At 41.5% G+C, this 26440-nt stretch overlaps 1 protein-coding gene across 5 annotated transcripts in view; it reads left to right on the top strand.

Annotated features, from left to right (window-relative positions):
* The window catches only part of aifm1 (apoptosis inducing factor mitochondrion associated 1), a 65485-nt gene that overhangs the window by 33088 nt on the left and 5957 nt on the right, over window positions 1-26440 (top strand). For all 5 annotated transcript variants that reach the window (XM_078412276.1, XM_078412273.1, XM_078412272.1 and 2 more), the window contains 11 exons: window positions 5203-5333; window positions 7850-7940; window positions 8184-8268; window positions 12759-12835; window positions 16016-16124; window positions 20811-20918; window positions 23191-23279; window positions 23387-23527; window positions 23828-23970; window positions 24103-24227; window positions 25034-25230. In XM_078412276.1, the coding sequence (XP_078268402.1) occupies window positions 5203-5333; window positions 7850-7940; window positions 8184-8268; window positions 12759-12835; window positions 16016-16124; window positions 20811-20918; window positions 23191-23279; window positions 23387-23527; window positions 23828-23970; window positions 24103-24227; window positions 25034-25230 (1296 nt within the window). The remainder of the gene's footprint in view (window positions 1-5202; window positions 5334-7849; window positions 7941-8183; window positions 8269-12758; window positions 12836-16015; window positions 16125-20810; window positions 20919-23190; window positions 23280-23386; window positions 23528-23827; window positions 23971-24102; window positions 24228-25033; window positions 25231-26440) is intronic.

The raw sequence follows: 26440 nt of genomic DNA on the forward strand, positions 1-26440 counted from the left end.
ATAGAATTGGTTGGGTTTCTGGGGTACAGAAGTCTGCCATTGAAATAATGTTGTATAGGTAGGCCATTCATATTCAATCTGCCTTGTCGGATTAATCCTCATCCCAGGGAATATGCCCTCCTCATCCTAGGAAGGGAGACGTCACAGCATTTGGGCACATGTTGGAGTTCTGCAAAATATGACTAGAGAGTATGAAATTTGCAAATTTGGTGGATAGATTTTTGCAAATCATATTTAACTTTAACTTTATAGTTTCATAAATATTGTCAATGATAAATAGTCGGTGAAATTTAAACTGTCTGCAAATGGCAATATCATATTATTGATATCAGGCGCATCTCAGATATTTGGTAACTTTTTTTAGGATACATACTGAAGTCTATTACTAACACAGTGAGTAGGATATAATCTAATTCCAGGGAGAAGTAGTTCTTCAGAATGGGAAACTTGGTATTTTGTGTGAGACAATTGAGTGAAGTGATGGGAAAGAATACTCTGGTTTCAGAAGTAAAAATCAATTGAATTAGTAAAAAACCACCAGAGGTAAAACTGAGTTTCCGGAACAGTAGCAAAGTTTGAGTGTGACACGATTGAAGTGAGGTAGTAATTGACAAGTGAATATTGTGGTTCTCCATTTCCTCTGCTTTAAAATGGTTTTATTTACACTTATGGCACTGAATTATTATTAATATTAGTATCAAAAATATATATGATTAAATATAGATGGGCAATTATAAAACTTAATTACAAATTAGATTAAAACTGACATGGGAGAGCAGATGTGTAGTGACTGGAGCTGATGGGAGTTGCTCGAGATCTTTAGGAGCCATCACAATCGAGAAACTTTTTCAAACTGAAGCTGAAGTTTGAGCTTTTCTCATTCCATCGGGGAAGGAAAATGTTACAAGTATTTTGTTCCAAGAAGCATTCATAACCTTTGGGCTCCAAATTTGGTCATGGTGTGGTTAGGAGTGAGTGAGGCAAGTCTGGCGATCTAAACATTAGCAGTAGGGCAAGTAAGCCCTTGCACTTGTCTGTACCTTCTTCCCGATGGCAGGGGTGAAATTAGTGTTTGGCCAGGATGGTGTGGGTCTCTGAAGATGCTGGCTGCTTTTTTGAAGCAACGACTCCGATAAATCCGGTGGTTGGGAGGTCAGAGCCGGTGATGGACTGGGCAGTGTTCACAACTTTTTGCAGTCTTTTCCGCTCCTTAGGGCGTTCAAGTTGCTGAAACAGGCCATGTTGCAACTATTAATATGCTCTCCACTGCACACCTGTAGAGGTTCAAGAGAATCCTCTCTGACATACCAAATCTCCGTAATCTTCTCAGGAAGTAGAGAAGTAGAGTGCTTTATTTATAATTGCATCAGTGTGCTGTGTCCAGGAAAGATCTTCAGAAATATGCATGCCAGGAATTTAAAGTTTTTGACTACACCATCGTCCCGTTACTATAAACAGGATTTGGGTCCTCATCCTTCCTCTTCCAGTTCATTGGTTTTACTGATATTGAGAGCCAAGTTGTTGTGCTGGCACCTTTTGGTCAATCAGTCGATCTAACTTCTATACTCTGACTCATCACCATCTGTAATTCGTCCAACAACGGTGATGTCGTCGGCGAACTTGAAGATGGAGTTTGCACTGTGTCCGGCTATACAGTCACGAGTATAGAGTGAGTAGAGCAGGGGGCTGAGCACGCAGACTTGAGGTGCTCCAGTACTGATTGTTAATGAAGAAGTATTTTTGCCAATTCGAATAGGCTGTGGTCTGTGGATGAGGAAGTCGAGGATCCAATTGCAGAGGGATGCGCAGAGACCCAGTTCCGTGAGCTTGCTAACCAGCTTTGAGGGGATAATGGTAATGAATGTCGAGCTGTAGTCTATAAACAACAGCCTGACGCAAGTGTTTTTATTGTCCAAGTGGTCCAGTGCCGAGTGGAGAGCCAGTGAGATCGCATCCTCAGTTGACCTGTTGTGACTGTAGGCAAACTAAAATGGGTCAAAGATCAATCATGATTTTATTGAATAGCAGAGCGTGAGGTAGGGGGGTTGAATGGCATCCTCGTGATTTCCATTTCTTAGGTTTTTATATTGACAGTAGAAATTCTACAAGTAATTGTTCAAAGGAACAAAGTAAAGTTAGGGGATGAGAATGGAAAATAACATTGGAAATTAAGGAACAGGCACATTATTCAAATATTTTGTATTAATCCTCATGGTAAAAGACCCTAGGAGCATTCGAATAGTGCAAAATTAGGGAAAAAATGAATGAAAATTAAAATATCACCATGATGAGCAAGTGCTGGGAAATGTGAAATCCCTTAAATTTGATGGCCTGGGCCACTGGTGTTAATAGAAGTGGCTGCAGATGTGGAAAATTCTGCAGATTTTGGAAAGATCCCAGCAGACTGAAAAACCATTCAGGACAAAATTATATGAGACAGCAGAAAACCGTGGACCAGTTAGACTAATGTCTGTATATTTTACTCTTTAACATCTGGGCATCACCGCCAAGCCCAACATTTATTGCTTGTCCACAATTACCCTTAAACTGAGTGGTTTACCATTTCAGTCAATTATTTTGGAGTGTCTGGCATCACATATATGGCCGATTGAATATGTATGGCAGATTTCCTTCCATGAAGGATAGTAGTAAATCTGTTGGCTTTTGTGACAATGGTTAATGTTTTTTGTTCCAGGTTATTGAGATAGTCCAGATGTCAGGATTACCAGTTTGGAAATTTAACTGTCGCATCACTATCATACCATTTTAAACAAGTACTCTCATGCACATTATTAAGAAAACGTGAGGTTATCCACTTTGGTGGCAAGATTAAGAAGGCAGATTATTATAGGGTGGACAATATTGGACAATATTGTCCAATAGGGTGGACAGTATAGGGTGGACAATATTGAGAGTAATGATTCAATGGTGATTATGTCATATGAGGTGTATCAAGCTATAAACAAGCTGTCCGACAACAAAGCAAGTGGTTTAGATCATATTACTGCTTAACATCTTAAATATGCCAGTATGAGGATAGCCCCTCTACTTGCTATTTGTTTTACTGGCTTTATAATTCATGGTATGTTACCAGACTCAGTGTTGTCTGTTCTGTTAGTGCCAGTCATTAAGGACAAAGCTGGTAAAGTGAGCAGCCTTGATAATTACAGGCCCATAACTTTAGCAAGATCGTGTTAATCACAGAAAGTTGTTTGTTAAATTGAGTCAAGGGGGGGGGGGGGGCTTACTGGTATGCTCACCAGATTATGTAAGTAAAATGAGGCAATATGTTCTCAGGCCCATTTGGGGTTAGCAATGGTGTTAGACAAGAGAGAATCTTGTCCCCAGTTCTCTTCAATCTCTATATTGATGATCTGTCCAAGCAATTGAAAGCCTGTAATACTGGGTGCATGATTGGTAACACTTTAGTGAACCATATTATGTATGCATTCAGTCTGAAGAAGGGTCTGGACACGAAGGGTCTGGACATCTCCTGAGATGCTGCCTGACCTGCTGAGTTACTCCAGCATTTTGTGAATAAATACCTTTGATTTGTACCAGCATCTGCCGTTATTTTCTTATATTATGTATGCAGATGATTTTGTGGTCCTTTGTCCATCTATCAATGGTCTACAGCAGCTCCTTGCTATATGTTCTGTATTTGGTGTGGAACATGATATCAAATATAATGCCAGTAAGAGTGTTGTTATGATCTGTAGAACCAAAGAGGATAAATGTCTAAAATTTCCTGATTTTAAATTGACTGATAATAATCTTAGTGTATGTAATAAGGTAAAATATCTTGGACATTTTATTACAGAACAAATGACAGATGATGAGGATATTTATAGGCATCACCGCATGATGTATGCACAAGCTAACATTCTCTTGCGCACGTTTGGTGCATGTACAGATGAGGTGAAGATGTCTCTGTTCAGAGCATACTGTACACCACTCTACACTGCACACTTGTGGTCAAACTATAAAAAAGCTAGCTTACAGAGTCTTCAGGTAGCTTTTATTGATGCCATAAGGATATTACTTAAGAGACCTAGATGGTGTAGTGCAAGTGAAATGCTTGTGGCTGCAGGAGTTAGTACCCTACAAGCCGTGCTAAGAAATTTAATGTATAAATTTATTTGCCGAATTAATGACTCTGAAAATGAGATCATCTTGGCATTATCACTAATAAGGTTCAGTACTACACGCTACCAATCACAGTTGTGGAGATATTGGTATTGTCTCGTTGTTGATCACTGATGGCTAATGCTTTAAACCATGCCTTGTGCTTGTATGTAATTTATTGTGCTTTTGTTAGTAACTTACTGTGCTTTTGTATGTAACTTATTGTGCTTCTGCATGTTTATTATATGTAATGTCTTGGCTTTTATCTGGACCTTGAGTCTGTAATAAAGTATTGATTGATTATCTGAATGGTGTCAGATTAGGAAAAGGGGAGGTGCAACAAGACCAAGGTGTCTTTGTACATCAGTCACTGAAAGTAAGCATGCAGGTGCAGCAGGCAGTGAACAAAGCTAATGGCATGTTTGCTTTTATAGTGAGAGGATTTGAGTAATAGCAAGGAGGTCATACTGCAGTTGTACAGGGTCCTGGTGAGACTGTACCTGCAGTTTTGGTCTCCTAATTTGAGGATAGGACATTCTTGCTATTGAGGGAGTGTAGCGTAAGTTCACCTGGTTAATTCCCGGGATGGCTGGAGTTTTCAAGAATAAGCAGTAGTTTCATTGAAATACATTTGCTGGACAACGTAAATGTTGCTCTCTTTATTGCTCTTTTGCTCATTTCCAGGGTAATCGCTAATAGTTGCCAGGTTTCTAAAATCTAGAACTTCGAAAACTCTGATTTACCTTTCATTTAGTGTTTCTTAAAACCTGTCTTTTTAAAGGAACTTTTGGTCATCTGCCTTCGTACCTTTTAGTTAGGCCTTTGTTGTTTCTTGTTTGATTATTCTCCCATAAAGCACCTTGGACTATTAGTTAAATGCCCGAGTATAAGCAAAATAACAACAAAATGCTGGAAATACTCGGAAGGTTAGGCAGGTTCCATGGAGAGAAAATGGTTTTAGTTTTTCTGATTTATAACCTCTGGCATCTATCGTAGTTTGCTTTGAGATTGCAATTTGATATTGAATCATAGTTTGAATTCTCAAGTGTTTAATGTTTTGTGTATATTTTATTTTAGGTTCTGATAGTTACGGAAGAACCAGATTTGCCTTATATGCGGCCACCACTTTCGAAAGAGCTCTGGTTTTCAGATGACTCCAGTGTTACGGAAACGCTGAAATTTAAACAATGGAATGGAAAAGAAAGGAGGTAGGCTTATAATATTACTGAAATTTATATTTAATAATTGCTCATTTTGTTCCTTTCCAGTTCAATCATAACATTGAGCTTGATAGTTTAGTTTGGAGATGCAGCACGGAAACAAGACCTTCAGCCCACCAGGTCCTCGCCGACCTGCGATCCCCTGCATATTAACACTATCCTACACACTCTAGGGATAATTTTTACATTTACCAAGCCAATCTATCTACATACCTGTACATCTTTGGAGTGTGGGAAGAAACCGAAGATATAGGAGAAAACCCACGCATGTCCCGGGGAGAATGTACGAACTCCATACAGACAGCACCCATAGTCAGGATGGAACCCAGGTCTTTAGCGCTGTAAGCGATGTCAGGCATTAACTCTACCCCTGCGCCACCATGCTGATGTTGAGTTTTTGATTCTTTAGTTTTCTTGGAAAAGTGCTTTGGTAAGGAAGAGGGGGGGAAGAAAGTCTATTCTAGGGGAATTTCGGAAATTTGCCATATTGCCGCTGTACAAGAAGGGAGCAAAGCAGAATAGTGGGAACTATAGGCTGGTTAGTCTGACTTCAGTGGTTGGTAAAATTTTAGAGTCCATTATAACGGATGAACTTACAGAGTACTTATAAGTTCATGATAATATAGGCCAAAGTCAGCATGGTTTTGTGAAGGGGAGATCTTGCCTGACGAATCTCAAGGTTTCAAGATCAGTTTATTGTCACATGTACCAATTAAGGTACAGTGAAATTTGATTTACCATACAGCCATATGAAAAAAAAGCAGCAAGACACATAACTACATAAAAGTTAACATAAACATCCACCACAACGGATTCCCCACATTCCTCACTGTGATAGAAGGCAATAAAGCCCAATCTTCTTCCTCTTCATTCTCCTGCGGTCGGGTCAGTCGAACCATCCGCAGTCGGGGCGATCGAAGCTCTCGCATTGGGGCGGTTGAAGCTCCTGCTGCTTGGAGCTCCCGAAGTCGGTCCCCGATAGGGACTGCGAACTCCACGATGGTAAGTCCGCAGGCTCCTGCGATTGGAGCTCCTGAAGTCAGTCTCCAGCAAACACCGCAAACTCCTCGATGTTAGGCCGCAGTGCGAAGATACGATACGGAAGAAAGTTGCATCTCCATCGAGATAAGAGATTTTTTTTAAATTCCCCCAGGCTCCACCCCCCACGTAAAAAAAGTGCAAAAGAACACTAAAACATACATTTAACACATACTTCAAACAACAAAGAAGAGACAGGCAGACTGTTGGCGAAGCAGCCATTGCTGGTGCTACCCTTTTTCTTGGAATTCTTTGAAGTAAATAGGACAGACAAAGGAGAGTCAATGGGTGTTGTTTACCTGTGCTAAGGTGCCACACGTGAGGCTGCTAAGGAAGATGAGAGCCGCGGTATCATAGGGCAGATACCAGCATGGATATCAGGTTGGCTGGATGGCAGAAGGCAAAGAGTGGCAATAAAGGGGGCTTTTTCTGGTTGGCTGCCAGTGACGAGCGGAGTTCCGCAATGGTCGGAGCTGGGGTGTTGGTACGCTACACGTTGTATATTAATGATTTTGATGAGCGAGTTGAGGGCTTTGTGGCCAAGTTTGCAGATGATAGGAAAATAGCCGGAGGGGCAGGTAGTGCAGAGAAAGCAGGGACTCTGCAGAAGGACTTGGACAGGTTGGGAGAGTGGGCAGAGAAGTGGCAATGGAATATAGTGTAGCAAAGTGTAGAGTCATGCATTTTGGTAGTAGAAATAAAGGTGTAGACTATTTTCTAAATGGGGAGAGAATCCAGAAATCAGAGGTACAAAAGAACATGGGAGTGCTGATGCAGGTTTCCCAAACAGTTAATCTGCACGTTGAATCGGTAGTAAAGAAGGCAAACGCAATGCTAACATTTATTTTTGAAGAGGGCTAGAATAATAAAACAGGGATGCTGGTCAGGCCACATTTGGAATATTGTGAGTAATGTTGGGCACCATATCTGAAGAATGATGTGCTGGCCCTGGAGAGATTCCAGAGGAGATTTACAAAAATGATCTCAGGAATGATGGTTAACATATGATGGGCATTTGATGCCACTGGGCCTGGACTTGCTGGAGTTCAGAAAAATGAGGGGTGACCTCATTGAAACGTACCGAATAGTGAAAGGCTTGGATAGAGTGGATGTGGAGAGGATGTTTCCACTAGTGGGAGAGTCTCAGAATTAAAGGACTTTCCTTGGAATTTGTTTAGTCAGAGGATGGTGAATCTATGGAATTCTTTGCCACAAAAAGCGGTGGCGGCCGTCAATGGATATATTTATGGCAGAGATAGATTCTTGATTAATAAGGGTGTCAGGGGTTGTGGGGAGAAGGCAGAAGAATGGGGTTAGGAGGGAGAGATAGATCAGCCACGTTTGAATGGGTAGATTTGATGGGCTGAATGGCCTAATTCTGCTGCATCTGTTGGCCACAGAAAAGTTTTAAGGGTCTGATTCTTGCATGTTTTTTTTTAACTTGCCCTTTTCCTTTCTTAAAACAGTATTTACTTCCAGCCCCCGTCTTTCTATGTCAGCCCTCAGGAGTTACCTTTTGTGGAGAATGGAGGAGTAGCAGTGTTAATTAGTACAAAAGTAAGTCTAAAAATTTACATTTAGTAATTGTATCAGGATCACACCAGATTTGAAAGCCATGTTAATAATGGGAAGTGTGCACAACAGATCTGTTATTTTAATTACCTTGCATTCTCTTGATTATTTGCATAATGGCATGTTGTAGTTTTTAAGCTTGTGCTTAAACATAAAAGGCTATCTTGCGATGGTTTACTATGGGCAGTGCGACTTAATGGCAAGAGTTGGTTTTGTTTATCTTTGTAGGTTGTAAACATGGATGTCCGAGAAAACAAAGTAAGATTAGACAATGATGTGGAAATAACATACGATAAATGTTTAATAGCAACAGGTAACCATTTGAATTTTTTTAATACTTGCAGTCCTTTAAATAAAGTTATGGTCTGTTCTGAGCTTCATTTTTAGTTACATGCTTATTTTATAGCCACAGTTGAGCATTGTCTTGTTTATAGTCTGTATTGTTAGTGAAAGAGAGTTGGTTTTTTTTTTACATCTAATTGAAAGATGAGTTTGGGACAAGAGTGATGAGATTGCTCTGCTGGAAATTGGTATGGTCCTCATGCTCCAAGTGGTCTGCCTGTGTTGTAGTAAATGTCACATAATCATGCAGCATAGAACAGGCCCTTCGCCCCACAATGTCTACGCTGACTATGATGCTGATCTTTGCTCATTCCATTTGCATGCATTAGGCCTGTATCTCTCCACATCTTTTTTATCTAAACATCTATTCAAGTGCTTTTAAATATTGTACTGTTCCTGTCGCCGTCACCAGTTTTTGCAGCTCATTTCAAATATTGATCACCCTCTGTGAGAAGAACATACCCCCCCCCCCTCCAAGATCACCTTTGAATTTCTCCCCACCCTCAACCCCCACCTTAAACCTGTGCAATTTGTTCAAGACTCTCCTGCCCAAGGAATAATACCAAATGATACAATCTTTGCCCCTTATAATTTTATAAACCTCTATAAAATCACCCCTTGCCTTCCTATGTTAGGAGACGAAAGCAAAATAAAACAAATTGCTGGAGGAACTCAGCGGCTGAGGCAGCATCCTGAAAGGGAAACGGACAGTCATGACCCTACATTTGGACTGGATAGTGGGAAGCTGGCCAGAATAAGGAGGTGAGGGGAAGGGAACTGAGGAGATAGCAACAGAGACTGAGAGGGGATAACTGAAGGTAACAAAGGGGTGTAGGTGATGGAGGCAGAAGAAAAGAAGAATGCAACACAAATAATCTGTATGGTGGGCAGGTGGAAAGAGTGCAGGGAGTGCGGGAGGACCTAGTGGGAGGAGTGTGTGGGTGATGGGAAGGTGAGGGAGGGGAAAGAAACTGGGTAATAGAGGGAGTGGGCAATGGAAAGGGTTTGTGTGAGGGGAAGCAGATTCAATTATGGATTTTAAAAGGCATTTGGACAGGTATTTTGATGGGAAAGGAGTATAGGGGTTCGGGTCTAACGCAGAGGAATGGAATGGGAACTGATCGATGTCACGATTGTTTCTGTGCTGTACAATTATAATTCCTTGATTCTTCCCTATCACCTATGTTGCCACCTTCAGTGACCTGTAGACTTGCATCCTGGGTCACTCCATGTCAGAACTCCTACGGTCCTTGCTCTTTACTCCATATATTCTTAGCAGAATTTGACGTCACACGCTGCATCACCTCACTTGTGCCTTAACCTCTGAACCAGCCTACCATGTGGGACCTCGTCAAAAGCCTTACTGAAGTCTAGGTAAATCATATCTACAGTTTTGTCCATCATCCCGAGGCAAATGAAGATGTCAGTTTGGTTGGATACCAATTTTCTGTATCAGACATTTGCTTTCTTCCCTGTTCAAGCTTTCAATATCCTTTGTTAGCCAAGTTTCTGTAAACCTACCATGTTGGCTTCTTGCGCTGCTAGGGCATGCTGACTCTGAACTCTTTTACTTTGTTGCCTCCCATTTATTGATTGATGTTTTCCATCTCCATCCAATGTACTTCTGGTAATCGGCCTTCTCCCAGTTTAGGGTACATTTTATGAATTACATTCTATCTGAGCTCTTTGTACCAAAGTAATCAATATTGGGAACACTATAACCTTACTGCTTTTACCTTGTGCAATCTGTCAACATATTTGTTCTAATCCCTGCTGGCAGTTGGGAAGCCTACACCATAACAATCAAAACATACTACCCAAACAAACTCTTTGGCCGATCACTGTAGAGCATGCTCCCTCCGCACCGCTGTAATGCTCTCCCTGATCTGCAGTGCATTCCCCTCAAATTTCTACGTCCTGGAATGTTGACTGTCAGTCCTGACCTCTCGCCCTCATTTTTATCAGGCGCTGATCCATGCTCAACTTGTCCTCATCCATGTCCTCAACTCATCCACCTTATCTGTGAAGTTCATCGCATTAGAGTAAACATATTTACGCCTCCTGGCCCTCATGCTTCTGCTTCTGTCTGCTCTTCCCACTGGTCTTGCAGCTTATATCTTCTACATGAGTCAACCTTACTGTGCGATGTGCGATAATTCTGGGATCCACCTCTTGCCTCACTAGTTTAAAGCCGTCTGATTACCATTTGCAAACCACTCTGTAAGGATATTGATTTCCCCCTCCAGTTCACACCTTGTCCTTCTTGTATGTCACGCTTGCCCCAGAAGAGATTCCAATGGTCCAAAAACATGATACCTTCCCCCACCCCACACCTACTCTTTAACCACACATTTTCCTATTTCGGTACAAAATGGCACATGATACAGTGAATTATCTTGAGCTAACAACCCTAGAGGTCCAGATTTTCAATTTTCTACTTAACTCCTAAATTCCATGACTACATATTTCTTATCTATGTCATTAGTACCAATGTAGACAAGGACCTCTGCCTGCTCACCCTCCTCTTTCAGAATATTTTATACCCACTCCGAAGCATCCTTAATTCTGGCACCTGGGAAGCAACACACCTTCCTGGTGGCCGCAGAAATGCCTGCCTGTCCCCCGGACTATTGAGTCTCTTGTCACTGCTGTTCGTCTGAACTTTCTCTTTCACTGCTGTTCAGCAGAGCTGATTGTGATGCCACTGATCTGGCTACTACTGCTTTCCCTTCAACAGCCATTTTCTACCCCCCTCCCCCCAGCAGTATCTGAAGCAGTATACTTGTTCGAGCGGTATCTGAAGTGGTATACCTGTTAGAGGGGGGGGGGGGGAATAGCCACAGTGTCCTCTTGCACCACCTACCTACCCCTCCTGGTTATCATCCATCACTGTGACTAAACCTGCAATGTAACCACCTCCCTGAAGCTCCTGTCAATGACACCTGCCTCCTGTATGCTCCTCAAGAAGTCCAGCTGCAGCTCCTACTGAACTATGCAGTCAGGAAGGAGCTGCGGTTGGACACACTTCCTGTAAACATACTTGTCAGAAATACTTGGGTTTCCCTGATCTCCCACATCTCAGAGGAGGAGCATAGCACTGTGCTGACTGCTATTGACATACATAAAGAAAGACTTTGCCTTACAATGCATCTTCTTAAACTTCAACTACAAAACCGATCGAAGAAACAGTGGTTCCATCTGGCCTCTTCAGCTAATCCTACGTCTTTTTATAACTCATCGTTCCCCAGCCCCGCACGGTCCAATTTTATCTTCTCATCCAACGGGATCCTACTATTGGCCACATCTTCCTATCTCCACCCCTTTCTGCTTTCCGCTGAGACCGTTCCCTCCACAACTCCCTGGTCAACTCGTCCCTTCCCACCCAAACCACCACCTCCCCAGTTACTTTCCCCTGCAACCACAGGAGATGCAACATATGTCCCTTTACCTCCCCCCGTGACTCCATCCAAGGACCCCGACAGTCTATCCAGGTGAGGCAGAGGTTCACTTGCACCTCCTCTAACCTCATCTACTGTATCCGCTGTTCCAGGTGTCAACTCCTGTACATTGGCGAGACCAAGGGCAGGCTTGGCGGTCGTTGCACTGAACACCTCCGCTCAGTCCGCCTTAACCTACCCGATCTACCCGGTTGCTCATCACTTTAACTCCCCCTCCCATTCCCAATCTGACCTTTCTGTCCTGGGCCTCCTCCATTGTCAGAGTGAGGCCCAGTGCAAATTGGAGGAACAGCACCTCGTATTTTGCTGGGGTAGCTTACACCCCAGCGGTATGATCATTGATTTCTCGAACTTCAAGGAGCCCTTGCTTTCCCTCTCTCTCTCCATCCCCTCCCCTTCCCAGTTCTCCCACCAGTCTTACTGTCTCCGACAACATTCTATCTTTGTCCGGTCCACTCCCCTGACGTTAGTCTGAAGAGGGGTCTCGACCCGAAAAGTCACCCCCTCCCCCCATCTCTCCAGAGATGCTGCCTGTCCCGCTGAGCTACTCCAGCATTTTGTGTCTACCTTTTTATAACTTGCTCAGCTCCAATCTTATAGACACTGAGTCCCGCTGACTTTTATAAGCCTTGTCTTGTTCTCTCTCGCTTACTCATGAAAATTAATCTAGAAGTAAATTATTTTCTGGTGATTGAATGAAGAAACAGTTTCTTTCACATGATTAGTCTTGTTGATTTATTTTTAAATGCGTAATTTAGCATTTCCTCCTCTAACTCAACTTGCCTGGTTACAACCTCGTGATGTTCAGTGTGAGATCAGAAACTCAGCAGGAAAAATCCACAACCAACTATTTCATGTCAACATGTAGTTTTATTACTTTCACAACATATCTTGCTGATGAAGTCATAAACTTGCGCAAGTTTTAAAAATTTCCTTTGTATATACAACCACCATCCCTTTCTATTTCGATTTTGCTTATCTGGTTTTCTTTTTGCATTCTTAGGTGGAATTCCACGCAATCTTCCAGCACTTGAAAGAGCGGGAGAAGAGGTACAAAAGAGAACAACTCTTTTTAGGAAGGTAAATATAGTGTTATTTTTTAGGGTTTTGCCTTCCACCGGGATTCCATGCCACCGGGTGGCGCCGCGATGGCAGCCTCGCCAGCAGTCTGTCCGTTTTTTTTCTTCTTTTTTGTTATTTTTAGTGTGTTTTTAAAGTTTGTGTTAATGTTCTCTGGTTTGTTTTATGTGGAGGGTGGGGGAAACTTTTTTTCAATCTCTTACCTTGCCGGAGTTGCGATTGTTTTCCGGATCATATTTCCGGTCGCTCTGCAGCCTAACATCATGGAACTGGAGGCCTTGCTCAGGACTGACTTTGAGCCCCACCGTGGGGATGTGGTCTTACCATCAGAGCATGCAATCCCTTGCTTGGGATTGACTCTCCAACCGCGGCCTGCAGACTTCAACATCGAGGAGCTCGCAGTTTCGGGTAGAGACCAATGTCGGGATGCTCCAAAGAATGCAGAAGGTTCGACAGGCCCCGACCCGGGGGAGATCGCCCGGCACGGAAGAGCTAAGATTCCCCCCCGATGCATGAGTTTGATCGCCCCGACGTGAGGGCCTGGCCTCACGAAATTCCTCGTATGTTGCAAATCATACTTGGCTAATAAAGTATGATTATGAAAAATTACATTTTAGGTTAAATGTATAGTATTTTGTACCATTCATTCCAGGAAAAGGTTTTTCACCCTATGATATGCTGATATTAGGACACATCTATACTAATCCCATTTACCAGCACTTGGTCTAGCCAGTGAAGTTGATATTGTGTGGTCTAGGTTCCCAAATGGAAAATTAGACAATAGACAATAGACAATAGGTGCAGGAGTAGGCCATTCAGCCCTTCGAGCCAGCACCGCCATTCAATGCGATCATGGCTGATCACTCTCAATCAGTACCCCGTTCCTGCCTTCTCCCCATACCCCCTCACTCCGCTATCCTTAAGAGCTCTATCCAGCTCTCTCTTGAAAGCATCCAACGAACTGGCCTCCACTGCCTTCTGAGGCAGAGAATTCCACACCTTCACCACCCTCTGACTGAAAAAGTTCTTCCTCATCTCCGTTCTAAATGGCCTACCCCTTATTCTCAAACTGTGGCCCCTTGTTCTGGACTCCCCCAACATTGGGAACATGTTATCTGCCTCTAATGTGTCCAATCCCCTAATTATCTTATATGTTTCAATAAGATCCCCCCTCATCCTTCTAAATTCCAGTGTATACAAGCCCAATCGCTCCAGCCTTTCAACATACGACAGTCCCGCCATTCCGGGAATTAACCTAGTGAACCTACGCTGCACGCCCTCCATAGCAAGAATATCCTTCCTCAAATTTGGAGACCAAAACTGCACACAGTACTCCAGGTGCGGTCTCACCAGGGCCCGGTACAACTGTAGAAGGACCTCTTTGCTCCTATACTCAACTCCTCTTGTTACGAAGGCCAACATTCCATTGGCTTTCTTCACTGCCTGCTGAACCTGCACGCTTCCTTTCATTGACTGATGCACTAGGACACCCAGATCTCGTTGAACTCCCCCTCCTCCTAACTTGACACCATTCAGATAATAATCTGCCTTTCTATTCTTACTTCCAAAGTGAATAACCTCACACTTAGAGGATGAAGCAGACTGTTGCCTTCATGTATGGAACCATCAGGTTAATGAGGAGGGCATGAAAGAAAAATAAATTGGCATTGCAATATGCTGATTTAATGTACATTCTAATCATGAAAGCTGTACAGCCTGCATTGACATATGCTGCTTGAAAGTTTCAACCATCTCTACTTTGGCGCTGTCAATGTATAACTTTGCTTCCTAAAGTCTATCACTATCTTCTTTGTCTTGCTGACATTGAGGGAAAGGTTGTTGTCTTGATGCCAGGTCATGAGGTTCTTAATCTCCTTCCTGTACTTGTTTCGTCATTATTTGATATTCAGTATTTGGTATCGTTAAGAACACATTTTTATCATTGTCCATATCTTAGCTTTTGTGTTGTTTTCTATTTATATATTTTCTGGTTATATTTTATAGTAATATTTTCTGGATCACATTTTCACAATTTATAAAACTCTTTTTAATCAATTATCAACAATTTAGTTAATTTTGTATTTTTAACAAGTAAATAATTTGAGGTCGTTCTTGCCATATTTCTTCACTTCACCACCAAATTCTTTTGCTGTTAAAAGCTAAAATTTTAATTTCTATATATATTATTTTTGGCATCCAAATTACATTTTGCATTCTCATCTTTATACCTCTATTAATATTCACCATCAACATTTTAAAATCTAAAATGGTACTAAGCTGATCAAATAGTAAGTAAGTGAAATTAGTGGATAAAATTGCAACTACTGCATTGCGAGAAGTGAATTTGAAGTTTGTACTACGAGATTAGTTGCAATTTGTTCAGTAGTGAGATTTGACAGTCGTATTACAAGCCTTAAAAATGAGTACTTTCAGATTTCCTTGAAACAAATCTCTCCATTTTTGGTGCCATTCAGAGTGTTAAATGTGTTGAAAATTTGATTGAATGTAATGCGTTTTTTATAATTACACTCAATTAAAGTTGTTTGTGAAGGATATGAATGTATAAGGTTCCTGAGACAAGCACAGCAGTACGTCCCAAAGATGTGCCCCCCAATTAAAACTTTAGTGGCATATATTTGGCATTGAAAATGTACTGGTTGGTATTCTTGTTGTAGACAGGTGGGTCTGTTCTGTGGCAGGTTGGTATTTGGAGACTTCTGTGTTACTTATGCACCAATTCCATTTTGAATTTTCATTGCCTGAAGTAGTGGTCAACTTGTATAATGTTACATTTCTGTTATATTTCAGATTAAGGTGTCTAAACTGGAAAGTAAACTGTTCATCTTCACTGATGCTACCTGAACTGCTCAGTATTTTCTGTTTTATCCCAATAACAGTTAGGTAATATGAACTCTGAAATAGTATTAAAACTATGGAGCACATTTTAACACTGTTGAGAGAGCTTTAACCAGCTACCAGATTTCAGCTGTATCTATCCAGGAACTGGTTAAGCAGAATCCCTGGATGGAAAAAAGTCCTCGCCATGCTTACCATGCCATTTATACTGCAGATGTGTTCTGGAAACGGGGAGTGCAGGAGGGGGATTTTCTGCTTATTTTATGATTGTTTTTCTTTGGAGAAGTAACAGCTTTTTCTAATAGACTTTAATTTCCATTACAGATAGAAGATTTTAAATCATTGGAGAAAATTTCAAGAAATGTGAAGTCTATTGTAATCATTGGTGGTGGATTTATGGGCAGCGAATTGGCTTGTGCTTTGGGAAGACGTGGTATGCCTTTTCAGTTTATTTCAGTTTTATTTCAGTTTTATGCTGACTCGGAACGATCCTGTTACTGCTATCCAAATGCTCCGCAATTTCGTCTTTTATAATTGACTCCAGCATCTTCCCCACCACTGATGTCAGACTAACTGGTCTATAATTTCCCGTTTTCTCTCTCCCTTCTTTCTTAAAAAGTGGGATAACATTAGCTACCCTCCAATCCACAGGAACTTATCCTGAATCTATAGAACATTGGAAAATGATCACCAATGCGTCCACAATTTCTAGAGCCACCTCCTTAAGTACCCTGGGATGCAGACCATCAGGCCCTGGGGATTTATCAGCCTTCAGTCCCATCAGTCTACCCATCACCATTTCCTGCCTAATGTGAATTTCCTTCAGTTCTTCCATCACCCTAGAATCTCTGGCCACTAGAACATGTGGGAGATTGTTTGTATCTTCCTCAGTGAAGACAGATCCAAAGTACCGGTTCAACTTGTCTGCCATTTCCTTGTTCCCATAATAAATTCCTCTGCTTCTGTCTTCAAGGGACCCACATTTGCCTTGACTATTTTTTCCTCTTCACCTACCTAAAAAAGCTTTTACTATCCTCCTTTATATTATTGGCTAGTACCCCATACCTCATCTTTTCTCCCCGTATTGCCTTTTCAGTTATCTTCTGTTGCTCTTTAAAAGAGTCCAAATCCTCTGGCTTCCCACTCTTCTTTGCTATGTTATACTTCTCTTTTATTTTTATGCTGTCCTTGACTTCCCTTGTCAGCCACGGGTGCCTCTTACTCCCCTTAGAATCTTTCCTCCTCTTTGGGATAAATTGATCCTGCAACTTCTGCATTATTCCCAGGAATACCTTCCATTGCTGTTCCACCGTCTTCCCTGCGAGGGCCTCCTTCCAGTCAAATCTGGCCAGCTCCTGCCTCATGCCTCTGTAATCCCCTTTGCTATACTGTAATACTGACACTTCCGATTTTCCCTTCTCCCTCTCAATTTGTAGAGTAAAACGTATCATATTGTGGTCCCTGCCTCCTAATGGCTCTTTTACCTTGAGTTCCCTTATCAGATCAGGTTCACTACACAACACTAAATCCAGAATTGCCTTCTCCCTGGTAGGCTCCAGTACAAGCTGTTCTAAGAATCCATCTCGGAGGCACTCCACAAACTCCCTTTCCTGGGGTCCATTACCAACCTGATTTTCCCAGTCTACCTGCATGTTGAAATCTCCCATGACCACCGTAGCATTACATTTGCGACATGCCAATTTTAGCTCTTGATTCAACTTGCACCCTATGTCGAGGCTACTGTTTGGGGGCCTGTAGATAACTCCCATTAGGGTCTTTTTGCCCGTACAATTTCTCATTTCTATCCATACTGATTCTACATCTCCTGATTCTATGTCACCCCTTGCAAGGGAGTGAATATCATTCCTTACCAACAGAGCGACCCCACCCCCTCTGCCCCCCTTTCTGTCTTTTCTATATGTTGTGTACCCCTGAATATTCAGTTCCCAGCCCTGGTCCTCTTGTAGCCATGTTTCTGTAATTCCCACAACATCATACTTGCCAATGTTTAACTGAGCCTCAAGCTCATCCACTTTATTTTTTATACTTCATGCATTTAAATACAACACTTTAACTTCGGTATTCACCTCCCCGCTCACACCGGTCACAATTGGCCCTGACCTTACTCTCTTATCCCATCTGGAACTTCCCTTCCCATTTATTCGAGAGTCCTTTGCAATTTCTCCTGTATTCGCTTCCCCTTTAACTCCATCCTCATATTCCCAATTTATCAACCCCTCCCCCCCACTACTTAGTTTAAACCCACAGGTGTAGCACTAGCAAACCTGCCTGCCAGAATGTTGGTCCCCCTGCTGTTAAGGTGTAACCCATCCCTTTTGTACAGGTCACCCCTACCACAGAAGAGATCCCAGTGGTCTAGAAATCTAAATCCCTGCTCCCTGCACCAGCCCCTCAGCCATACATTCATATCCCCGATCTCCCTGTTCCTCCCCTCACCAGCACGAGGTACAGGTAGCAGTCCAGAGATAACCACCCTCAAAGTCCTACTTTTCAGTCTTCTTCCTAACGCTCTAAACTCACGTTACAGTACCTTCTTCCTCTTCCTCCCAACATCGTTCGTGCCCACGTGCATAACTACTTCCGGTTGATCGCCTTCCCTTGCTAGGATGTTCTGAAGCCGGTCCGTGATGTCTTGAACCCTGGCACCAGGGAGGCAACAGACCATACTCAAGTCCCGCCTGCCGCCACAGAATCTATTGTCCGTACCTCGGACAATGGAGTCACCCACTACTATGGCTCTTCCTGACTTCGGTCTCCCCGGTCGAGTCTCCTTGCCTGGATTAGAGCCACCAACTTGTCCGCCGCTTGGACTGGAAGCATCTTCTGCCCTGACAGCTCCCAAGAGGGTGTACCTGTTTGCAATAGGCACAGCCACCGGGGTCTCCTGTAGTCCACGTTCACTCTTCTTTGAAATGATCTCCCACCTTTGCTTGACCAGGACCCTTGGAATGACAGCCACACAGTAGGTCCTGTCCAGGAAACTCTTGCATTCCCGGATGGCCCTGAGATCATCCAGCTGCTTTTCCAACTCCTCCACACTCCATTCAGGAGCTGCACCTGGTCACAGTTCTTGCAGGTGTAGCTCCCAGAAGCTCCAGCAGTGTCCCTACCTTCCCACATCCTGCAGGAAACACACTGCCCCAACTTATCTGCCATTACTTTAGTGTCTAAAAACAAGTGTAACCTCCTCACCTCAGCCTCCTCGCCAAAGACTCGCACTTTTCTCACAGGGCACTAAGACTCGCAGCCAAAGACTCGCACTTTTCTCAAAGACACACTTTTCTCACCGGGCACTAAGACTCGCAGCCAAAGACTCGCCCTTTTCTCACAATGCACTTCCTTCCCTCAACAGGGCCCTTGTGCAAGCCTTGTTTACATCAGTCACTAAATTAACTAATTGGCCAATGGGGCGGCACGGTGGCGCAGCGGTAGAGTTCCTGCCTTACAGCGAATGCAGCGCCGGAGACTCGGGTTCGATCCTGACTACGGGTGCTGTACTGTACGGAGTTTGTATGTTCTCCCCGTGTTCTCTTCGGTTTTCTCCCACACTACAAAGACGTACAGGTTTGTAGGTTAATTGGCTGGGCAAATGTAAAAATTATCCCTAGTGGGTGTAGGATAGTGTTAATGTGCGGGGATCGCTGGGCGGCGCGGACCCGGTGGGCCGAAGGGCCTATTTCTGCGCTGTATCTCTAAATCTAAAAAAATATTTTTTTTAAATCTAAAGAATTTAGTAAACTTCTAATTTAATTGATCAGCCAATCCACATGATCACTCCTATCCTGCCTTCCTCTGACGAGTTTGGGGGTATGCGCTTCACTGATTGCCTGCTAGCGTCCCTTTAGCACTCTTTTTAAACGGACTTTAACCTGCAATTAACACTTACTTTCTTTCAGCCAACGGTCGTCCTTGCTCCTGCTCTCCTGACCTTTACCTAAAATTAGAGAATTCAATGTTCATACTGTTCGGTTGTAAACTCCGTGTGGAATGTGAGGTGCTCCAATTTGCACGTGGCTTTGATCTGGCATTCGAGGACACCTTTCTGGCCTGGGCCTCTTCCATTGCCAGAGTGAGCCCACGTGCAAATTGGAGGAATGTCACCTTGTATTCCACTTGGGTACCTTACAACACAACAGTATGAACGATGAATCCTCCGATTTTAGGTAGCTACACTACTAACACCCCCCCCCCCCCCCCCACACTCACCTTTTTCCTTCTCTATTCCATGTACCCCACCTGGATGTGTACCCTTTTCTCCTTCTGCCTATAATCCTTCCTCTAGTTTCACATTTCATGCATTTTCCGCACCTATCTCCTTGCCTCACATTTTTTATGTCTTTTCATCTCTGGCCTTAGTCCAATCATTGTGAATAACAAATGCCCTCTTGCCTGTATCCGACGATCATTTGCCAGGCTTTTTTTGCTATCCAGCATCTGCAGCCTTTTTTGTCCAAAGTTTTACACAGCTGCAACATGACTTCCTGATTTTTATACTCCGTGCCCAAATGAAAGTAAGTATGTCATATGTCTTCTTTAACACCCTATCAATTTAGGAGAATTATGACTTGCACCCCACGATCCTACTGTAGATAAATGATCCTTCGTGTCCTGCCATTTTATTGTGACTTTTTTTGTTGCGTTTGACCTGCCATAACGCATCATCTCACACACTTGTCCATGTTAAATTCTATCTACTGTTCCCCCTCCCAACTGATCTATATGCTACTGTAGCATTTATCAACCTTCATCATATTATTTATTGAGCACTTTTTTGATAGCTCTCAAATGTTATTATTATGTTGTTTTCTTTCAACAAAACAAAGGAATTATTTTTTCAGTAATGGTATTGAGGAGCATGGGCAGGACAGGAGTGTGGACTCAAGAAAAGTTGGAGTAGCCATGAATGACAGCAGGGTCGAGAAGCTTAATGGACTACTCTTGTTCTTTTTTCTTATGGGTTACTAGCATTGTATAAAACTGTAATAAATTATCCTAAATCTAAGAATAATGATGATTTGGATATTTTCAAATATCTAATATTTGGATATTTTACTTGTACCCCGTGCATTTTTTTAAACCATGACATATTAAATCACAGTACAGAATTCAGAACTTGAAGTGACCCAAGTATTTCCAGAGAAAGGAAACATGGGTAAAGTTCTCCCAGAATATCTCAGCAACTGGACAACTGAGAAAGTAAGGAAAGGTAAAGATCTTTCATTGTTATTTTTGTGGAAATTATTTTGAAGTGTTTTGATTGACGGTAGACATTTATTGTTTTGATCTTAAACATTGGAATTTACATAAGCATGCCAACAGTAAATCTTTTGCAACACAGAATATTTGGCTAATCTTAATCTCAAACTATTAAATTGCAATTTTGTACAGTCAATGTCTGTTAAATTGAGAATCAATATAAATAGAGAACATTTTTAAAAATCAAATAAAGTCCCAAATATATAGAGCAATTTATCACAGATTAAAACATCCTGTTTATGACCCTTTCCTTCCTCCCACTCCCTATGAAGATTTTCAGTATTTTGGTGGAAATATTACTGGTTTAACAGATGTTTACATTTGAATTGTATTTTATTCAGCACAGTTCTATTTGCAGTGAAGGTACTTTGAATATGGTTCTTTTGAGTATAATTAATATATAGCCTCTACTGTAAGTTAAATGGTAGTAATCCGACTGCATTATTGAAGTAAGACAAGTTTATTTAAAGTTGTCAACACTTATTTACCTAGAAACTGAAGAAGGTCTATTCTTCAATATTTTTCAATAAATTAAATTGTGGCCAACCAGCATCTGAACTTGATCTCCCTCTCAGTTCAGCAGCAATTAAGTAGCCGTCATCAAACAAAAATCTAATTTATGGATCTTTCATTAACCTGGCAACATTGGTCCTCTGCAGATATCCAGATATATCCTTTTTCAAAAATTAGTTTCTGACGTGAACATTGGAGGGTTTAGCTCTAATTTCTTTTCTTGCCCCCCTCCACCCCTTGTAGTCTCTCCCATCTGCTAATTATGGTCTGACCCTAACCCTAATCCTATGTAAATAACTTGTTTCTTTCCTGCTCCATACCTTTTTTTGTACCTGATAATAGCTTTTAGTGATTTCTGCATAGATTCCCAGATCTCTGCCCTTCTGCAGTTCAGAGCATGATAGCATTTTGAAGATTTTGTATTGTTTTGCCTCACATTTTCACACATTAAATTCTGTTTACCACAGTCTTGCCCAAACATTTAGCCTATCAATGCACCATTGGAATTAATTGCTGCGTGTGCAACACTTACTATGCCATCGTATCTTCATGCCCTCAATGTCGGATCCTTCATTTTCACTTGGGTCTTGGGTTCACTGTACAGATTGCCCCTTCAGTTCCTATCTGGTCCTTTTTTTTTCTTTTTTTTTCAGTGTTCAGGCTCTCGTCTTTAACATAGTTATGAAATGCTTTGGCATTTTCCTTAACTTTGTGTGCTTGTGTTATTTTATGCTCCTTTTCCTTTTCTTGGTTTTTGTTTTAAATGACTCCCTACAACTTGTATGCACCTGCAGGGCCTCCCTGACTTTTCAGTTCTCTACATCTGCCATATGCACTTTTTATCCAATTCTCGATAATCCTCAAAATAAGATCCTGGATGACAAGGAATATGGAGGCACGAACAACTGAAGATGCTGGAATCTTTAGCAATGAATCAAAATAGTGAAAAAAATCATGTCAGAGAGCATCAGTGGAGGGAATCAACAGGCAACATTTTGGGTTGGGACCCTTCTTCAGATTCTGACCAGTCTAAAGCGTGAAACGTTGTCTGTCCATTCCTTCCCTTGAGAGACACAAAATGCTGCAGTAACTCGGCGGGACAGGCAGCATCTCTGGAGAGAAGGAATGGGTGACGTTTCGGGTCGAGCCCCTTCTTTAGATCTTTTTCCCTTGATGCTACCTGACCAGCTGAGTTCCTCCAGCAATTTGTTTTATGCTCAAGGAACATTGAGGTTTGAATAAAGGTGCGTACTTTTATCTGCATGTAAAAGATAACCTTCCTGATTCAGCAGTGCAGCACCAAGGCTTCTGATGACATAATTGTGAAACAAGTGGGTCAAACAAGCTCTTGTTGTGAAACTCTTTTGATAACCCTTTGGCATTCAGAAAAGATGCAAAACAATTTAAAATGAAAAAAAATCTTTTACATGTTGATTTTTTTTTTTTGTGAAAAATTTAGTTGAAGTAGTTGAAATGGTTGAAGGATTCCTGCAAACTCAATCTAAAATAAATTATCTGTTCTTTTTAAGTATAACATTTTCATTAAAGTTAATGAGCTTGTGGATTTGTGCAGGATTTGAGAGTAAATCTTCTATGCTAAGTTCAATGTAATACTTGCTCCACACTTGAACACATGATTGAACTGCAGATAAATCTTGGTTATTAAGTTAGATTTCCGTATTAAAATGAAACTTTGTTTCCTGTTTTAGAGGGTGTGAATGTCATGCCCAATGTACTTGTGAAATCTGCCAAGTATGAAGATAATAAAGTTGTTCTGCTCCTCAAGCAAGGCCAAACTGTAAGTATTTTTAATATAACTTTGAATATGAAGTATTTAAATATATTACCCTTATTAACCAAATTCCCAGTTAAGCTAGCCAGAACTAATTGGCTTATTGTTTACAGATAAAGACTGATCATGTCATTGCTGCAGTGGGACTTGAACCTTGTGTGGAATTAGCAAAGTCAGCAAGGTTGGAGTTGGATTCTGATTTGGGTGGATTCAGGGTGAACGCAGAGCTGCAAGCACGTTCAAACATATGGGTGGTAAGTACATACGTCATTTTCAAAAACATCTTTTAACATTTATTATTCAAAGAACTGTTATTGCGACGGTCTACATTTTAAGTTTCAAAATACCAAGATCAGTTCCACAGTAGCCTTCCTCATCATTGTATGTATTTTTTTCTTCCATAAATTTACAACTTTTCCAGTAAAATTATTAAATGGAGTATGAATGCTAACTTTCCTACAATTAAAATTGTCTATACAATATATGTACAATGTATGATAATTATGGTATGCCTTTGGCTGCATAGCAAATATGTTTGTTTTGTAACCCCACAGGCTGGAGATGCTGCATGTTTTTATGACCTCAAATTGGGTAGAAGGCGTGTAGAGCACCACGATCATGCTGTAGTGAGTGGCAGATTGGCTGGAGAAAACATGACTGGAGCTTCAAAGCCATATTGGCATCAGTCTATGTTTTGGTATGAATTCACTCGGTATCGTCTTTCACTTGACGAATATCTAAACGTAAACAATAGAATAACTGTCAGTGGGTGACTAATTTTTTACAATATCAAATGTTCATCAAGTTTAACTAATTCTTGCTGTTGCAGGAGTGACTTGGGTCCTGATGTGGGTTATGAAGCCATTGGTATTGTGGACAGTAGTTTGCCTACTGTGGGAGTATTTGCAAAGGGAACTGCAAAAGATACCCCCAGAGCTGTGACAGAAATGACTGGTAAGTTGCAGTATATTTTGTAAATGAAGATGAATCTTGCTAATTTTGCTGATAGTAAAGATCCATCTTTCTCCATCACTTATTCCATTAAAAAGTCGTTGACCTTGAATGCTAATTCTGTTTCTCTATTCACCTCTGCAGTCTGACTTGCATATTTTGAGCATTTTCTGTTTTTTTGTTAAATCTCCATCTTTGTTAGCATGGTTTACTTTTTAAGGGTCTTTTTGAATGTTTATATATTAAAACATAGTGAAACACAGTTGGGAAGAAAAAAGTTATATGTTAAATTAAATTAAGTTGGAGATGTTCAGTCTGGTTTTTAACTCAATGATTGTAGAAAATAACTGACATGCTTTGGCTGTTCCTTAACTGCTTGAACCAGCATTATTTGAAAGGAGAATATGCAGCCGTCAGCTAACCTATTATTGTTTCTTTAATGTCACTATGAAACTTAACTCCACACAATTCTTAAAGGTATGATGCTCAAATCAAAAATACCCTAAACTCATCCAGTTTAAGTGGTGCTGACTCAGAAACATAAGATCAGTGGTGTGTAAGCGAATGTTAAATAGCATGGCAGTAGATATACTCCAAATGGCATTAATGCCATAAGATAGAAAGACCACCAATATGCAGGGTCTGTTCTCAATATCCAACATTCATAGCCAGCTAAGGACTTTCTATGCAAATAGAAGCTGTTGCAACTTCAGTGGTGAAATGTAATGGATGTATGACAATTACATTGGGTATGGCATTTGTGAATTTTTCCATATGCCGTTCAGCATGTGTTTTGTTCATGAATGTAGGTACAGGAATCCGATCAGAAAGCGAAACTGAAACAGTTGCCACTTCTATAAGTGTGTCTGTCGCTGCTCCCACTGTGGCTCATCCACCTGCAGAAGGAGAGGACTATGGAAAAGGCGTCATCTTCTACTTGAGAGACAAAGTAGTCGTTGGAATTCTTTTGTGGAATATTTTTAACAGGATGCCTATTGCCAGAAAGGTTAGAGTTATAATTAAAAATTACTTGGAAACAAGATTTTTTTGTTGCGTTTTCACAGGCAGTCTTCATTTCATTCATGTAATCATGAATACCTTTTGCTACTTACCTCAATACTGCTTGCAGTTTTGTTGTCCTGGTCTTTTCCAAAACTATCTTACTGTTGACGAACACATCTCGCAACAATGTGCCTTTAACCAAAATAATGACATTTTATTGACCTTTTATCTTCCTCTGTGGATGCTTCCTATTCCATACAACTCTGGCAATTTATGTAAATATATTTGTTGACGAAGAACAACTAAATTGTAAGTTTGTATCAAGACCCTCTTTATAACTTGGCTTCATAATAGTATCTGCGTGACTTCCATTGAGGTGGATCAAAGACTCCAGGTTCATCCAAGTTAGCTTCTCCTTTTCCCACAGTGACAAAATGATACTAACCTAAGTTGAGAACTACTACTTGTGACCATGGTGTGGTTATCATCAACCTTTATAGTCGAAAACATTATCGTACTCCAACACTTCCCCATTTTCTGTCACCAAGGGATTGCCTTCACAATGATGACCTAGCGAAACGGGACATATAGACGGTAATGTAGAGATATAGAACAAAGAAATGAAATATATGCAAAAAAGTAATGATGATCAAGGAAACAGTCCAATTTTAGTTGTGGGCTAGGTGAAAATTAGTTATATAGACATTGAACTCACCAGGACAACAGTGAAATTAGTACAACAACTAGGGTGGGGTGGAATAGGGAAAGAGGGGATGCAAGGGTTACTTAATGTTAGAGAAATCAACATTCATACCGCTGGTTTGTAAGCTACCCAAGTGAAATATGAGGTGCTGTCCTTCAATTTGTGTATGGCCTCACTCTGACAATGGAGGAGGCCTAGGACAGAAAGGTCAGTATGGGAAGGGCAGTCAAACATACCGGTTGCCAAACACTTTAACTCCCCTTCCCATTCCTATACTGACCTTGCTGTCGTGGGCATCCTCCATTGTCAGAGTGAGGCTAAACATAAATTGAAGGAACAGCACGTCATATTTCACTTGGGCAGCTTGTAACCCAGCGGTATGAATATTGATTCATCAAGTAACCCTTGCATATCATCGCTCTCTCTCTCTCTCTCTCTCTCTCCCCCTCTCCCTCTCTCCCCCTCCCTCTCTCTCTCTCTCTCTCCCCCCCCCCCCTCCCTCCCTCCCCAA

The sequence above is a fragment of the Rhinoraja longicauda genome, chromosome 15 (assembly GCF_053455715.1).
Source record: "Rhinoraja longicauda isolate Sanriku21f chromosome 15, sRhiLon1.1, whole genome shotgun sequence".
NCBI lineage: Eukaryota > Metazoa > Chordata > Chondrichthyes > Rajiformes > Arhynchobatidae > Rhinoraja > Rhinoraja longicauda.